Source organism: Centruroides vittatus, unplaced genomic scaffold (genome assembly GCF_030686945.1).
Source record: "Centruroides vittatus isolate TY-2023 unplaced genomic scaffold, ASM3068694v2 contig_891, whole genome shotgun sequence".
NCBI lineage: Eukaryota > Metazoa > Arthropoda > Arachnida > Scorpiones > Buthidae > Centruroides > Centruroides vittatus.
The window spans coordinates 198,104-217,133 of record NW_027122582.1 but is presented as its reverse complement, the minus strand read 5'-3'; the positions used below and the strand labels follow the sequence as shown (position 1 = coordinate 217,133).

The 19,030-nt window shown below is 35.0% G+C and overlaps 1 protein-coding gene across 1 annotated transcript in view; it reads right to left on the bottom strand.

The window, feature by feature from the left end:
• Window positions 1–9,740: 9,740 nt before the first annotated feature.
• Window positions 9,741–19,030, bottom strand: part of Vps37B (vacuolar protein sorting 37B) — a 34,253-nt gene continuing 24,963 nt past the window's right edge. Inside the window, exons 3-5 of the mRNA XM_067280795.1 lie at window positions 15,483–15,654; window positions 13,971–14,053; window positions 9,741–10,969 (exon numbers count right to left, since the gene is read on the bottom strand). Of these exons, the coding sequence (XP_067136896.1) occupies window positions 10,628–10,969; window positions 13,971–14,053; window positions 15,483–15,654 (597 nt within the window). The 3' untranslated portion in view covers window positions 9,741–10,627. The remainder of the gene's footprint in view (window positions 10,970–13,970; window positions 14,054–15,482; window positions 15,655–19,030) is intronic.

Here is a 19,030-nt window from a genome sequence, read left to right as displayed (position 1 = left end):
AAGATTTGACAGGCTGCATTTAGACTTGGCCCGCGGCAATTTGGAGAAGAATTTCCTGCGGAAAACGGAAATTTGAATACGAAAGAAAAACTATTTTATATTGATTTTATTTTAGATACATTTCAAATATTCAAGTCTCAAAATATATTATTTATTACAAAAAATATTACGCGTTTCTTCGAATTTAAATTTCGGCAGTTGGTCGACAGGAAGGAGTTGAAAATGTTTCTCTAAGCCTACAACACAATAATACAATTGTTCTTCTGGCGGATAAAGCAGAATAACTTAGTTCAGTTGCTAACGAATGGGAAAGAATGACGATTTTATAGAACTAGAAGAGTGTTCCACAACTGAAATTCTATCAAAGAGTAGAACGCATATATTAGAAATTACATTCAAAACTCATAAACCCGAAGGGGGGAGGGAGCAAATGTAGACCGTTAGTACATTTTCGCAATTCTACTTAGAAGAATATCTTGTAAAGAAATTACACGGTGGCCCGTACTCGGATTACAGAAAAACACGGGCAGATGAGTTAATTAATTAACGGAATATTAAGTGCGGAAGAGAACACCGGTGATCCGTTCGAGTTTAAATTCAAAAATACCGAATCGCAATGCAGTAAAAATAATATTAAAATTTTATTTCTACAACACCATGTATATCTACAGAAATTTGTAGAACATGTAGCGATTAAAAATAATTATATCTTAACTAATTTGAATAGCAGAATGTTAATAGATGACGTCATATATAAAAATAAAAGACGCGATCGCGACAGGCCCAAAATATCGGTGTAAACTCTGTGGCGGATTGTACCTTTGTTAAGTTATTTTCGTATTTTACATCTTTGTTTAAAAAGCAAAATTATTAACTGTATGCTAGAAAACAATTTTATTGTTTATAGACTGAAGAGAGATGGGCGAAAACTGTAAACTGCAATTTTTAATTGTATTTTAAATTAATTTACGGTAAAATATGTGCTCTCCGCCTGAAATTACCAGTGGCTTATCCGTGTACATCATACTTTTCCTTGAACGTCTATCTAACACCTTTGAGTGAAAACGTTTGAATTGAAATAACGCGACTTTCGGTTTGCATCGGAAGTTCGTATATATTTAATCGGGGCCTTCCGACCCTATAGTTTCCACATCTGCTCACGACTTATCTATCTAGCGCTGCTGTTCCGGATTACAAAGGAAGACAGCCGGACAGACGGCGGCGACAGTGGAAATTCATAGGTGTACAGTACAATTTTTTCAAATGCAGCCCGTTTCAGATGGAAATTCGAATAAAACTTTTAAAATTTGAGAAGCAGTTTTGTAAATAAATGGTTTAGACTTGTGAAACACCAGGAATAAGCGCGAAAAATTGTTTGGCTTTTATTAAATTCATTAACAATTCCGCGCGCCAACAATAGACTTATTATTGCCAGTTGCTTACAATCTGTAATGCAACAGGCATCCGAGCTCCTTTGCTCGGCCGGGGGGGTTCCCCGGGACAACTGCCTGCTTGTTGGGCCGATCCGGCGCCCTGCGCTAATCTCGCAGTTGGTCGATTTCATCCGGATTAAGATACGGATTCCGGTTCCGCCCTGCAGGCCCCTTTTTGTAGCTGGGCAGCTCTCCAGTCTTATTTCGTTCTTAAGCTGCCCTACGGGCCCCCTGTGGGATTTTCGCTTTATCGGCGGCCCTGGGGCCCACGTCCCGTTGGAAGAACCCCCTTGGATCACCAAAAAACCAAAAATAGAAATAATATAAATATGAACGCTGCACCGGACCTTGCTCCAGTCCGTTTCACGCGCGTCCATTCATTTATTCTTACACACACACACAATCGCACGCTTCCTGCACTTCCCAATCAATTTTTCTGCTTTACAACTATGTAATCCCTTTCCAACCCCCGTGAAATCCCCATTTTTATTGTAAAATTCGTCATTTAGCCTTCAACAATGCAAACGACAATGTATTTCGTAACAACGATAACAATTGCTTAACGACAATAAAAGATAACCGTATTAAATTTTCCATTCGACATAAATGTGTGTATTTTTTCATTTTACGTGGCCAAATTATGCAAAAATGATTATCGTCCACTTAATTCTCTCGAACCTTACTCTATTCGTCACATCTAAGTACTGAAATCTTATATAAATTCCTTTATATAGCAGTGTAGCCCCGAAATTCGTATATACATTTTTCGCATAACACACAAGGCATTTCTAATTCAATTATCATTTACACCGAAATATTACAAGACTGCATTTTCTTTAATGGTAGCATTTTAATGAAAAATGTCTTGTAATATTTCGGTGGAAATATGGAAAGTCTATAAAGCTATTTCAAAAAGCAAAATGCCTGGTTAATTCTTTAGTTGCTTCGCTTCTCGAACAGTTTTAGGATATTTTAAACTTTCCTATGGTTTATAAAAGTTTTCGTTATGTTAATATAACTTATATATTGATTCTTCTATCCCCTGTTTCTTTTAGACTGTGTTTCGGCAATTGCGATTCTACTAACCGCGCATTTTAGTTGTATTCTGAATAGGCAACTCTCTCTCTCTCTCTCTCTCTCTCTCCCACGTTAGCTAGGTATGGATTATATAGTGCGATGGTAAAGGGTCTTCGCCCCTAAGTGGCTGGGCTGATTTGCCGACGTCATGATTTACTTTGTATCTTTGGACGCGCCAAGTCATTATTTCGTTCCTGGAAGCGCCTGTCGTTTCCAAGTCCAGTGCGGACGGATTTTAAATCGCACTGTGTTATCAGAGTGTCTACTAAATCTTCGAACCGTAAGATTTGTGTCGATTTTTGTTTATTTCTTTATAGGCAGATAATGGTTTTGAGTAAAGCCCCTTAAGGAAAAAATTGCGGAAAACGTATTTAGAGAAATTTTCCCTTTTCGTACCACAAAACCAGTGCAGAAAATCGTGTCTAACTTTCCTTTTACGCAATAGGGAAAAGGACTTTCTTGCACCGATAGCAATCAAGTATAGATTTACGTCATCACCACTGCATAATAAAGAGTTTCGAAAGAATATAGTATTTGAAGTAAAAGAGCAATCGGAATTTTATGCAATCGTCTATAGAAGAGATTCCATCCATCGACACGCAGACATGCCAACTAAATGCTACAATAACGTTTTCCCCCATCTCGGCCGTGACGTCATTACAATAATATCCGATTGCGTAAATTCTTTTCCGGATCTGACGAGGACACGATGTATATTTCGCACAGAACCACTATAGAATTACTTTTCTGTATTCTTTTTCCGCATTACTTTTTCTTGCGCAAGAGCGGTCTTAAGAAGAAACGCATGGAAATTATTCTAATCGTAAACACCAGAAATCAGCGACAAGTCGCCAAAGATTTGACAGGCTGCATTTAGACTTGGCCCGCGGCAATTTGGAGAAGAATTTCCTGCGGAAAACGGATATTTGAATACGAAAGAAAAACTATTTTATATTGATTTTATTTTAGATACATTTCAAATATTCAAGTCTCAAAATATATTATTTATTACAAAAAATATTACGCGTTTCTTCGAATTTAAATTTCGGCAGTTGGTCGACAGGAAGGAGTTGAAAATGTTTCTCTAAGCCTACAACACAATAATACAATTGTTCTTCTGGCGGATAAAGCAGAATAACTTAGTTCAGTTGCTAACGAATGGGAAAGAATGACGATTTTATAGAACTAGAAGAGTGTTCCACAACTGAAATTCTATCAAAGAGTAGAACGCATATATTAGAAATTACATTCAAAACTCATAAACCCGAAGGGGGGAGGGAGCAAATGTAGACCGTTAGTACATTTTCGCAATTCTACTTAGAAGAATATCTTGTAAAGAAATTACACGGTGGCCCGTACTCGGATTACAGAAAAACACGGGCAGATGAGTTAATTAATTAACGGAATATTAAGTGCGGAAGAGAACACCGGTGATCCGTTCGAGTTTAAATTCAAAAATACCGAATCGCAATGCAGTAAAAATAATATTAAAATTTTATTTCTACAACACCATGTATATCTACAGAAATTTGTAGAACATGTAGCGATTAAAAATAATTATATCTTAACTAATTTGAATAGCAGAATGTTAATAGATGACGTCATATATAAAAATAAAAGACGCGATCGCGACAGGCCCAAAATATCGGTGTAAACTCTGTGGCGGATTGTACCTTTGTTAAGTTATTTTCGTATTTTACATCTTTGTTTAAAAAGCAAAATTATTAACTGTATGCTAGAAAACAATTTTATTGTTTATAGACTGAAGAGAGATGGGCGAAAACTGTAAACTGCAATTTTTAATTGTATTTTAAATTAATTTACGGTAAAATATGTGCTCTCCGCCTGAAATTACCAGTGGCTTATCCGTGTACATCATACTTTTCCTTGAACGTCTATCTAACACCTTTGAGTGAAAACGTTTGAATTGAAATAACGCGACTTTCGGTTTGCATCGGAAGTTCGTATATATTTAATCGGGGCCTTCCGACCCTATAGTTTCCACATCTGCTCACGACTTATCTATCTAGCGCTGCTGTTCCGGATTACAAAGGAAGACAGCCGGACAGACGGCGGCGACAGTGGAAATTCATAGGTGTACAGTACAATTTTTTCAAATGCAGCCCGTTTCAGATGGAAATTCGAATAAAACTTTTAAAATTTGAGAAGCAGTTTTGTAAATAAATGGTTTAGACTTGTGAAACACCAGGAATAAGCGCGAAAAATTGTTTGGCTTTTATTAAATTCATTAACAATTCCGCGCGCCAACAATAGACTTATTATTGCCAGTTGCTTACAATCTGTAATGCAACAGGCATCCGAGCTCCTTTGCTCGGCCGGGGGGGTTCCCCGGGACAACTGCCTGCTTGTTGGGCCGATCCGGCGCCCTGCGCTAATCTCGCAGTTGGTCGATTTCATCCGGATTAAGATACGGATTCCGGTTCCGCCCTGCAGGCCCCTTTTTGTAGCTGGGCAGCTCTCCAGTCTTATTTCGTTCTTAAGCTGCCCTACGGGCCCCCTGTGGGATTTTCGCTTTATCGGCGGCCCTGGGGCCCACGTCCCGTTGGAAGAACCCCCTTGGATCACCAAAAAACCAAAAATAGAAATAATATAAATATGAACGCTGCACCGGACCTTGCTCCAGTCCGTTTCACGCGCGTCCATTCATTTATTCTTACACACACACACAATCGCACGCTTCCTGCACTTCCCAATCAATTTTTCTGCTTTACAACTATGTAATCCCTTTCCAACCCCCGTGAAATCCCCATTTTTATTGTAAAATTCGTCATTTAGCCTTCAACAATGCAAACGACAATGTATTTCGTAACAACGATAACAATTGCTTAACGACAATAAAAGATAACCGTATTAAATTTTCCATTCGACATAAATGTGTGTATTTTTTCATTTTACGTGGCCAAATTATGCAAAAATGATTATCGTCCACTTAATTTTCTCGAACCTTACTCTTAATTCTCTCGAACCTTACGAGATTAAAAAAGAATCTCAAACGAATAACGAAGACAAAGAATTTGACTGAAAACTTACTCTGGAGAATTTGATGAATAGATACAAAGACAATTCAAAGGAAGGACATCTTGAAAAACCACCAAATTTTCGATCTTTATTCGAAAGAAAAGAAAACTATCTTTCATCACTCGGGAACTAAACACAAACATTTCGAGAGAACTCGCAGAAAAGCACCGGACAATAGAAAATTACTACATCTTTCAATAATTCTAGTGTTTCTTTGCTTGATATTGTCAAAAAATCACGTGGGTGTCATCATGCACGTAAAGTAGGAAGCTGTTTTCTGACTTGCAGAGATGCACTTAAGTAATTTTTTCATTATTTCTGAATGATCAGCACAGTGGCGTGCCGTCATTGGAAGCGATGGAAGCGCCGTTTCCATTTTCCAATGACCTTCCCTTGTATTTTCTAAAATATAAATTTTCATATTTTAACGTACTTTGAATTAATTAAAATTCATATTTTAATATAACTGCATTATGTATCTTATTACAAATTTCTATACTACATGTGAAAAAAAAAAACGATAAGATTGCTATTGTATATTCGAATAAATCAGTGGCGGAAGGAATGTCGAAATCGGGTCAGCTTCCAAGCAGCCAGATTACAGGCATTGGTGCAAGCCCTTTAAAGAGCACTAACCTCACCCGGTGTAGCTGGTGGATGCTTCACACATAAAGCTTCTAATTTTATATCCAGGACAGGTTCTAGGCTGTTAGCCGCCTGCCTGCAAGATATTCGGCTGCCCTCGCCCGATTATGTGAATCATGAGTAGACTAGAACAACGGTGGGCAACTCCCAGTCCGCGAGATCTTTAATAGATTATTAAATTGGAAAATAACTAATTCTTTGTAATTTTTTGGAAACGATAAGAGAAATAAATGTAGTAATTAACTTAGTTTTATTTATTTCATATTTGCAGACTAAAAAATTACAGGTCACAAGAAGGCGTCAATTAACTACTACGGCCCGCGGAAAAAACGTAAAATTTATTCTGGCCCATGTTATAAAAAAGGTTGCGCACCCTTGGACAGGGCCGGATTTACCAATCGAGGGGCCCTGGGCACAAATTCGGTGGGGGACCCCCTTTAAGAGTAGGCAAATTTGATGATTTAGAAAATTTACACAAAATACTGTACTTTCAATTAGATTTGAACTAGGAAGTTGTAAATTTCATTTAAAAATAAGGTTATTGTAAACATACATATATTTTATTATGTAAAACTAATTTTAATTTAACTGAAAAATACCTATGTAAAATTTTTTCCCGAAATTTTCCGATGTTTCATAGGTTTTTTCCCGGGTTTGGTTTTCTCTGCCTGTTGCCCTCGTGATTAGACCACACTAGGGTGTCGCGGTAATAGAAAAAAAAAATTATGTTTAAACATAATTTTTTTTCAGTTTTGTGGGGACCCCTATTTTGTGGGGGCCCTGGGCACAGGCCCCAAATGTCCTTATGTAAATCCGGCCCTGCCCTTGGACTAGATTTATAACTTAACCCAACCGATAGGCGTTTACTGACATGTTTTTATGATAATTCTGTATAGTTGACAGTTTTAAAAAAATCCATTAAAAAAAAAAAAAAAGTACAAAGTAACTGGTTTCAAGTTATTTCTACTAAGTAGTAGTTAAATAATTAAGAGATTAGGGAATGGTGACATAAATAAAACCCTGCTGACTTAAACAAAAGCTTAACCGAAGCAATTACTAGCTCAGTACAGTGGGGATCTGATTTCTGTGTACACCTGATACTAAAACAAATTAGAAAACAAATGGCTATTAAGTTTTATGTGTGTAGATTTTTACAGCTGTGGTGAGAAACGTTTAAAATTTCAGCGCTGTGTATCTCAAAGGACGCGACAACAGCCCTGTCGCGTCCTTTGAGATACACTAGTGATGCGACAAAAGAGGCATTTGGCATTAACCGGTATGAACACTCTCGGGATTTGTCATTCATGCATGCACTGCACACCTACCAAAATCGTCTCCGATTCCATTCATTAGCCACTCGTAGGGAGCAATTTTAACTAAGTGGATTGTTTTAATATTTAAAAAGAAATAATATTTTATGTTATTTTTATATATGTTTCTTCTCAAAACTATATTTAATTATAATTTTCTTTAAAAGTATATTCATACAATTGAATATTTTGGACCAGGTATGTATAATTGTATACCCATCACAAATTTTATTTTACTAAGTAAGTTTTAATAATTTTATTTTTAATTTTAGCCCTTATATCATGGCTAGCAATTTAAACTGTAATTGTTATATTGAAAATTTACTTTAAAAAAGTTTTGGCTCAAGACCATATAATGAAAAAGAAAACATTATTAAAAGGGAAAGACCAATACCTAAATTAAATATAAATACTTCAACAAAAAAATTTGTTCGACATTTTCACGATAAAATTTATGAAGACATAAAATGGCTTTGTGGATGCATAAAAATGCAAAAGTTGTTTTGTTGGCCTTGCCTATTATTTTCAAATAAAATCAGTGTGTGGCTTTGACGATTTAAATAATTTGAGTAAAGCTAGAAAAGACACGAAAATCGTAAATGTCACATCGATTCTTTCGTAAAATTGAAGCAATTTGGAATTCAAAATAGAATAGAATTTAACATTAGTAAACAATATAAAATTAATATTGAAAATTATAACAAGATAGTTACAGCTAATAGATATATTGTATCTAAATTAATAAATATTACATGTTTTTTATCGAAGCAAGAATTGGCATTTAGAGGGCATAGGGAATGTATTGAATCTAATAACAGAGGTAATTATATTGAACTTGTTTATTTATTAAGTACGTCAGATAATCAATTAAAAATGCATTTAGAGAAGTCTACGGTTTTTACTGGCTTATTGAACAAATGAATACGAATGGGGCCTAGAGTGGGCAACCTTTTTTATAACATGGGCCAGAATAAATTTTATGTTTTTTCCGCGGACCGTAGTTAATTGACGCCTTCTTGTGACTTGTAATTTTTTTAGTCTGCAAATATGAAATAAATAAATAAAAAGTTAATTGCTACATTTATTTCTCTTATCGTTTTCAAAAATTACAAAGAATTGGAAAAATAACTATTAATTAGTCATTTTTCCAATTTAATAATCTATTAAAGATCTCACGGGCCGGGGGTTGCCCACCGTTGCCCTAGACCAGTGTTTTTCAACTGGAGTGCCACGGCGCCATGATTGGGGTGTCGCAAAGTTTAAGATCTTTAGACATTTTCTTGAAAATTTACTTAAGTGTAGTTCACACCACCCGGTCGCCCCATTGTGGGCCTGGCCGAACCCATAATGGGCGTACTAAAAGAGGCCCTCTTAGTGCCCGCAGGGCGGAGAGTTAAAAAAAAAAAAAAAAAAGTGTAGTTCAAGATAACTCATTGTCGGTATTTCGACAAAATTCAATGGACTTAAATTTTGATTTTGAACACGTAGAAACACTACTTTTGCATTAAAATGCTAGTTAAAATTGTCAATTTTTAAAATTTTTCTTCCCGGGGAGGGAGTCCCCTCCCCAGCACTGCGCATAATATTCGTTTTCGCAAAAGATTCATCTGCCCCCATTAAAGCCCCCTTTTTCAGATTCTAGATCCGCCGCCGGTCAAGGGTGCCGCAATTTTTTATTTTTCACTCGGGTGCCACTCAATGAAAGAAGTTGAAAAATACTGCCCTAGACAATCACTGATGTGCAATTAACTGATTGCCCCTAGAAGTCGGCTTCTTACAGAAACACAGCTTGCCTGTCATCAAATGTCATGGCACGACACTGGATCAGCAATAAACAACATACTATAATCAGCGAATGAACCTAAAGCACTGTACATAAAACCATACAAATAAAATTATACTGATTTTAATTAACAACTTCAAAAAAATCAAATTAAACCATCTGAAAGTCAGAAATTATTAAAATTATTCTATGTATTCTCATTAATTTGAACTAAAATATATATATATAGGTGGCCCAAGAATCAATTAATTGACACATAACTTAACAATAGTAAAACCAGTTTGGAACAGTTATGTGATATCTGCGATTCAATCACTTCATTGGAAACAACTCAATCATAAATAATACAGTTATTTTTAAAAATGTGTTAGACTATGTCCTGCTTAACTAATTTTTGAGCCATTCTGTATATTCTAAGCAAAAAAATATTTAATTATACAGTATTTCATAACATTTTTAAGCAAATATCTGCTTCCACTGCAACACTTTTATTAAATGATGTTAAAATACAACAAATGGAACAATTGAAAGGCTTTATTTGAATGGCATCATTACTCCATTTTTTTCAAATTTTTTTTTTTACAAAATCTTGGATTTATTTTTGGCATTAACAACTTAAAATGCATTAAAATAACTGAATGCAAGGAAATTTCTACTAACGACATAAATGGCACAAAATTTGTTTTGCGCATTTGGTTAAAAAGTTACTTAAAAAAAAAAAGAAAAACTTAATTGATACTTGGTATTGTGAAGTGGATCTAATTATCATCAAATAATAGCTCTTAGTAACCAAATACAATGGCATAAGTGACTTTTATATTTGACAAGTCCGTTACAAGTCTAGCGGGAGATACCTCGTATCTGTAGCAATGTAGTTGTTCGATAAAGGTTCAATCTCCCATTTAAATAATAGTAATTCAATGTAGACACAAATGTGGAAAGTATTACTGATTATTGTATTTTATTTTCGAGAACATTTAGGGATTACTGAATTTATTTTACAAAAACACGAGAGGAAAATGGCACATTAAACTGAGTTAAAAGAACTTGTAAACTTAAATAAATCTTAATGTTCGATCTAGATGCTCAAGAAAATTTTTATTTTTAAATCTCACAACTCAAACTTTAGTAGTATTTAAATTGTGAATTAATTTTACATTTTTTAAAAACATTCTTTTGAGAATTCTTCATTAGATAAAGGGAGTTAATTTTCCAACAGCAATAAACACGTTCAATCGTTTCTAAGGCAAATTTTTTTTCAATCTTCACGTGCCAAAAATGATCATTCTAAGTCTCTGTAAAGTTTCTGAATGACAAATTGACCTTATGTAGTTTATAAGCTACCTGTATTGTGGTAGAGGCATGGCCATAGGTGGGCCGACAGGGTAGGGAGGTTGATATGATTGATACTGTGGAGTATATGGATTTACAAAACTGGGCGCTGGCATCGGCATCGGCATGGGTCTGGGTGGATATTGTGGTGGCGTGGGTCTTCTGTTTGGTGCGGGAGGTGCAGGTCTCCTAGGAGTGGAGACTGCCGACTGCGTGGAGATGCGCCGTAACAGTTCAGCCATCTTCTCTGCTTTGATTCGTCTTAAATGCGACAGTTTTCTCTTTTCTAAAAACTGCTCTAAAAAGATTTCCACGGATAATTCTCCATCCAAAAAACTTTCTGCAAGTTTCTGAAAGATTTTCAATCAAGATATTTAATACACGTACGAATGCATAAGTTAATCTATTTATATATAACAAGATATAACTAATTTGAAATGTTAAAATTATTATTATTTTCAAACTCAATGATAATTTATGAAACAAAAGAATATAAATAAAAACAAATTAATATATTTTTGCTATAAAAGGAAACCATGGCTTTTAGACAACTCAATACAAAATTAGAGACATACTCTTCACACTATTAATTTAACAATGAGCTATCAAACATCTCTTTGTTAGTAGGAATGAGGGAATGCTGCACTAGAATTCTTCAGGAACAACTGTATCTTTCAACTGATTGTAAGCTGAATATATGTGCCAATTATTGAAGATCAACAACATGATCTCATAGAACTTAATTCAAACTGGTGGCTTAACTATAATAATTTACAGAAAAAATTTCCATAAGCAAGGAGTATCACACTCCTTTTTATAATACAGTAGAGCATCGATTATCCGACTCAATTGGGGACGGGGACTGAGGTTGGTTGGATAACTGAAAAAACGGATAACCGAAAAGTATGAAAAAATACATTATTAGTATAGTGTATTAGTGTATTAGTATATTCCATGTAATAAGAATATCAGTATATCGCTATTAACCTACTTCACGTTGAATTTTCATCGATGTTAAGCCTAACAAAATTTTTTTAAAATAATAATAGTGAAGATCCTTACGTAATCCGCTAAGATCTTTACGATGATCCATCTCGAGTTGGTTCTTACGACCCAAGAATATCCGTACGTTGGTTTGTAGAAAAGTACACCTCCACACTCAGTCCAGTGAATATTTACAGTTTATTTACAAAACAAATATTTACAGGATGTACAAGTTTGACAACATTACACACTCGATGCAACTGTGAGGACAGGGTTAAACCAGCCAGTCCGATTTTCAAATTTTATTGTTCAAACCCCCTCGGGAGATAGTGATCAAGATTCAAAGGATGTGCAGCCTTCCACCGTCAAACTCGCTTCCCTCCTCTCCGGATCCGACCTCTGAGTCACGGAGATCGACTCATCACCCACCATCGCGATTGGTGATTGCAGCGGACGAGACCTGGAGTATATAAAGGGGGAGATATCTGAGAACGGGGTTGCTGAAGGTCCACATAAGACACCCGACCCGTAGGATCAGTCCTGAGAATCAAGGGCCGAACCCCCGAAGCCACCGAAGCCTGCTGACGACGAGCCGCCCGACCGATCCTTCTGCTTACCTCCACGACCGGAGAGCTGAGACGATTTCACCTTCAATTCCAACCGAGATATCAGAAGACGAGGTATGATCCCCCAACATGTGTAAACTCTCTCTCCCACGCGATTAGGGACGGGATGCGTTAGATTTCTGTATTTTGTTTGTCCGTCTAAATAAATCGTCATGTGTTTTCATCCTGGGTCCGTTTATTCGAATATCGCCGTAAACTTATCGACGAACCCACACACTTCCTCCACTCGACCTGACAATTAATTACCCAATCCCGACAAGTCGGGATATCAAAAAAATTTAGCCATCCTTGACAGTGGGGTGGGTCTTGCCGACCTGTTCGCCGAAAAAAAAGAAGGTACGACTCCGTCCTACCTCTCGGCATTCCCACACAACAAAGGTGTGGTATCTCACGTACAGCTTGTCTGTTGGGGACTATTAGACTCTGGGGAAACTCCGGTCAGTTTGCGGAGTTGGCTCAACCGCGTGGCCGTCCGGTCTCTACACTAACCCTTCTCCGAGGAATTCCTAAGAGGAGAACACTCTCTCTACACCTCACGGGCTTCCTAAGTGTCAGAGACTACCACGTATCCGGTCTCTCGCCCTTCTCCCCGTTCCTCTCGCCACCCTTACAATTTAAGGAGTTCTACGGCGACAACTTGCGACCAATCAGGTCCTTCCTTTCCCCTGGGAGCTTCCAAAGACGTCCGCCCTACTCCCGACGACGTAGCTTACAGTCGCGTCCGTCCCTTGTTTACATTTTTTTCCAAGCCGACCAACACGTGGCAAACACATTGACCCCTAAATGGAGACGATACTCCTTTGTTCTTCCCGGCCGTTTATAGCCCCAACGCCAGGTGGGACCAATTATCATGGTCGCGTGACTTTTTGACCTCCTACACTAAAAGCGGACCTTTACAATAATCATCATTAAATTATTTCTTTATTTTGCACAAAATAAATACAGAAATAAAGAAAAAATAAAAAATTAAGCCTGGATTAAATACTGGCCTCCCTTTCATGGTCGAGCCAGTGTTTCCAGCTAAAACACACAAAAATTTAACAAAAATAATATTAAAGTAGCCAAGACATAGCCAAATATTGTAGCGCCACATCATTAGCGGACATTTGAATTTGCCAACTAGAACACGTTCGGTTAACCGATGTGACGGTTGTTTGGGGGTTGGATAATCGATGCTCTATTGTATAGAAGTCTATATCGGGTACCAATGGTCTGGATGCTCAAACTGGCATGTAAGGAGAAATCATCTGGTATGTAACGTATGATTTTGATTTATCGTCTGTCATTTTCAATCAACATTTTTACATTTATTCTAATTAAAGCATATTCATTTAATTTCTTTAAATATTGCTATTTGTAGTCTCTAACTTTGGCACACAAGCTCAAAAAGGTTTGCCATCCCTGGTCTATATATTATAAATCGTTCCTCTTGAAATAAAGAAAGTTGAACTTTCTACATGTAGTCAAGCTATGACTCACACAAGACTTATCATTCAAATAGATAGAAACCACTATATAAAGGATAATGTTTAAATAAGATCTCATCAGAATCCATTGCATTAATTAAAACCAGTTAGGATTACAGGCTCCTGAAATGTGCATATTAAACTTTGTCAAGAATTCTTTTAGACTATATGCTAGTCTTAAAAAAAAAATTACAATGACAATACTCAAATATTTTATTTTGAAAAAAATTCAAATTTTGTTTAAAATATATTATACAAAATATTTAGCAACAAACCTCAGATTCTTCTTCGGTTTCAGCAGTTGCTGTCTGAAGTAATGCAAGAGTAGTATCCAATGATGTTTGCTTAGATAATTCATCTAAAAAAAGTTATAAATAATATATACATACGTTATAACAAATTTTGTATTAGAGTGAGAGAATAATTTGTAAAATTTATAGAATACACTTGCTTTACCAAATTACTTTTATTTTTATAAATAATTTTGTATTTTATTACTTCTTCAATAAACAAATCTAATATTTAAAGTAGAGATATAACTGATGTCTGATCTTTTTTTCTTTTTTGATAGAGATGATAACTGTATTGATATACAAGCATATTCTTTTCAAATATTGGTATAGGTTATTTTACAAACTGATCCCTCTTTTTTCTGACAGTGACTACTGAAGAGCATTGGTTCATAAAATAAACCAATTTCAATATGCCAATATATCAATATTGATAATCATCTCTAATTTAAAGCTAAATTTGGAAAACACTTTTTTTTTTTGCTAAATATCCAAAAATTACTTATTAAAATTGTTTACTTTACACTAAATTTTATTGTACTGATGTATTTCTTTCACATGATTTTTTTGTAGTTTAATATATTTAAGTAAATTTTATTTCCACTGAAATGATAAAAAATTTATATTATGAAGTATTAATTTATACATTTCTATTAGGTGAAATGAGAAAAAGAAAGCAAGAAATAACAGGAGGAGTAGGAGTTTGTAGCATCTGTTGACTAACCATGTGTCATTAACTCCTAAGTGAAGTATTAGCTGGTAATTATTTAATTTAAATATTATAATAATCGGAAATTTCTTTCACAATAGAACAGAGATTTTCCTAGTAGAAATTTTATGAAAAAGTTACTGAAAATTAAGGTCATGGTTTATATAAAAATATCCTGTATCATCTGTACAAACAAAGGCTTATGTTTACAAAAGTTTACCTTATAGTAAGTCTGGGCTTGTATAGAAGGAAAAAAAAGAAAGTTATAAATAAAGTTATCTAAAAAAAAGACTTCAAGACATTGGATTCATTTCTAAGTACACCCAAATCTTTAAGACATTGATTTATTGACACTAGATTATCTTACAGTTTTTTTCATACAACTACAAAAAGAATCAAATTTCAGCTGTTTAAAGGCTGTCCAGTTTTATTTGTTTATCCAGAGTTTCAAATGTTCTCTCTTGAGTTCATAGCAAATAAATGTTAAAGATTTGGGTTTCTAATTATATGTAGCAGTGCATTAACAAGCTTAAATTGAATATCATTATCAAGTCTGACTTATTACGTTACCAACCACTCTGCACTATTGCTCGTGATTCTCTTTTTCATTTAATCATCTAATATATGATTGTAAAGTTCAAGATGTGTCACAAAAAACTGTACCATGATTTTAGCATTTTAAAATAATTTTTGCAACTCAACTGATTATTGAATTAAGATTATTCCAGAAATAAGCATATTAAAAAATAATTTTTTGCTTCAAAAAAAGTCAAAGATTTTAGCAATACCTAATTGAGCTTTGTTTTGAATGGCTTCCTCCTTTAACTCCTTTGCTTCGGCATATGTCAGGCTTAGATTTCGGCATAATTTATCAATTTCTGGTTGTTGTGAAAGATTAAATTCGGCCAAACTTTTGTTGCTGGCCATTATCATCTCTTTTTCTGATTCTTCATGTTTTACCTAACCAAAGAAAACAGTGTTATAAATAAAATTCAATATAAAAAAAATCATCTCACTTAAATTTCATTTCAAAACTAAACATTTTAATAAATTTAAAATAAAATTAAGAAAAAAATCCATATGATAACTTTTAATTTTCAAAGTCAAGTTGTAGAAGTTTGAAAGATTACAAGGATGACTGTGAAAGCCAAATCTCTCATTTCTTTTTCTTTTGGTCTCACATTATACTATACTACATTAAAATTATACATATCTAGAAAATTTATTTATAAAAATGACTACATTAAAATTATACATATCTAGAATTTTTATGCTCTATCAAATTCATTAGACTCAACAATTCTTACTTCAAGCATATGATGATGGTTACCGTAAAAATTTTATATCCTCATTTAAATGGCAAAGTATATGATTATATTGGCTTAAAATGGTGGAAAAAACTGGCTTACTGACTAAAAATTCAGTTTCTTTTAGCATTATTGATACAGCATAAAATTGTTTTCAAGTCACATTTATTTAGAAACTAATAATCAAACTGAGATGTGTGTTTCTGTATTTACATTATATCTAACTGAAGTACTTGTTTTTTGGCAATCACAGAAAGTACTAGGAATATTGCTTATTCTACTGTATGGGGAGGAGAATGACAAATTATCTACTACATACTATGAATATATATTTATTCAAAAGAAAAGAAATTTAATGCAATAAATATTAATACCAATAATATAAAAAAATGAATGAAAATATGTTTATCTAATTCTTATTAATAAAGCAATGATCACTCAGTAAGACTGTGTATATTGTTATGTGATAGACGATCTGATCTCAATGCAGAATCTCTTTCTCTAGGAAAATATTTAGCTCAACTACAGGAAAAGAGGAAGGAAATTAAAGCAATCCACTTTGTCATAACTAGTGTTTGGTTTAGTGCATGCAATATGGAAGAGACACTGGTTGGTGATCTGTTGTTGCTGGTCCATCAGTATGAGAGTATCGTATGAGTTCAAAAGATGATTAATGTGTGAAGAATGTTATTGCAAGACTTTTTGTTAATTTTTGTTTTTGTATATATCCTTAGTTCCTTGCTAGAGTTAGTCACTATGTAATGTTTTTATGTTCAATAAGAATCTGTTGCTTAAATCACCATATCTTATCTCTCTTTTGATAATAAAACAAACATACCAGTGAGCCTGTTACTGGTGTGTCTCCAACAAACACCAGTAACAGACTTACAGGTGTGTTTGTTTTACTTTATTCCCGTGTAGTAATACTGTTTTTCTTTAGATAATGAACAAAACCTGGGCAAATAATATCTCCATGTTTCTTTATGTAGCAAGAGTAGAATGAAAATACCGTCACAAGCAGCTATGACTACATGTTGCTGGCTTTCTGCTTGAGCTAAACATAGATACTGTAATTTATTCTTTAATTTCAGTTACAGCAGAAAGTAGTGTTTTAGTTAAAGAACTACAATATAAATATACATAATTTCTTATTCTTTAGATGACTAACAGTCACTTCAACTTTTTAATTTTTACAGCATAATATCACATTACAAGCATGCATTTTGCATTGCTAACAGCTTAGTAATATATAATATATAGCCTGTTTACTCGCAGAATGTTGCTGGTTCAGAAACTTGAGTTATAATATCTTGTATAAACCATAACATGGATTCAAAAACTAAACAGAAATTTACAATAAATTTTGTTTTAATGTTGGTCCTTTTGATATAGAAACTTTAAAGTCCAACTGGCATTCTGGGCCTTAGCGCTTTTTCCGAATACATAAAATAATTTAATAATTCTGTTTTCAATTTTCTGATATGCACAAAACTATTGTAACTCTTTCTATTGTAAATCACAAACTGCTAATCAAACATATTTCAACTTGCACTCATTGGAAAGAGCACATGCTAATGGATCTAACCATGTGCAATAGAACATGGTTAGATCCATTAGCATGTGCTTTTTCCTTGACCTTTGACATTAAATACTAACATGAACACAGAGACTGTGCTCATGTTAGTATTTAATGTCAAAGCTTATTATGTAATTTATTTAATGAAACTACTTGAAAAATACTAAAAGAGACCTTGATTTTTTGAAAAATAATTTGGCTTAATGTGAGTTTGCCGACTGGGTGCCGACTATGTCAAGAAGGTCGAGCGGTCGCGAAGGGTCGTATGTGGGCGATCGGCACTGAGACAGACTCTACGGTTACAAGAAACCGTTTATTTGACACGAAAGAAGCTTACAAGATTTCCGCGATCTTGGAAGTTCTAGGTCGGCAGCAGCCTCTGGGTCTTCCTCTCCTTTCGAATATAGTCTCATTTTGAAGGAGTGTCCCTAGGTCGCGAATGGCCAGTTCCCTCGACGACTCCGCGACTCCAGGACGATGCGGTCGACTTCCGTTGATGGAAAGATGTCGATCCGAGGTCGGGAGACGGAGACGAAGATGGGCACCAGACACACACACAACAATAGATCCGTCACTTGGAACTTTCGGGAGAAGAAGCCCTCGCGTCCTTGAATTCTCAGGTTTTATCTGTTTTCCTCCGATTCCGCTTTCCGATTGGTCTCTTCTCGTCACCTGGTGACAATTCGAAACCTTTCGGGGGCGCGGGAGAGGTCAAAATCGAAGTTTAATTCGATTCCCACTCGGAGATAGACGATCTACGTTTCCCCATTGTTCTATTGTTTAAAAGTTCGCGTCGTTTTCTTTAAGAAAAACTATTTCTAACTTCTATTTTTTTTCCTCTAAAAAAAATAATTTTTTTCTAAAAATAAATGATTTTAACGCGAATTTCAGTGAGGTTCGGACCTATCCAGAGCCTCACAGAGCTTCCCGCCAATTTAAAATGTCGTAACGGAATAACGACATTTTAGCTGGCAGCTCTGGAAGCTGACAGTCCTTTCTCCCTTTGTTTGCCAAGTGACGTAACAGCGATACTTGTCTGAGAATCCAGCCTTCTCTGGCGCGCGTTCGGTTTCGCGTTACACCAAAGTTTTTTTTTTTCGATACATTATTGAATGGTATAGAATATCGTTTACAATTCATCGAAATGTTTGTGTAACATCACATGTCTGTTTATAAGATTGGTTACAAATAATCAAATAACAATCACGGTCATCGAATAATATTTTAACAACATAAATGATCGACAAACTATTTTCTAAAACATGTGAGTTTTTTTTTTTCGTTTTCAGACTGAGCAATTCACACAATCTCAAAATTTTCAGAAAATGGTCTGAAACGGAGGGGGGAGGAATGGAATGTATTCGTGTTCCCTTCCTAATTTTTCGGAACATCTGATTCAGAAATCTGATAACAGGTTCAACGTTTAGTTTGATTCGCCTGTCTCAACCAGAAT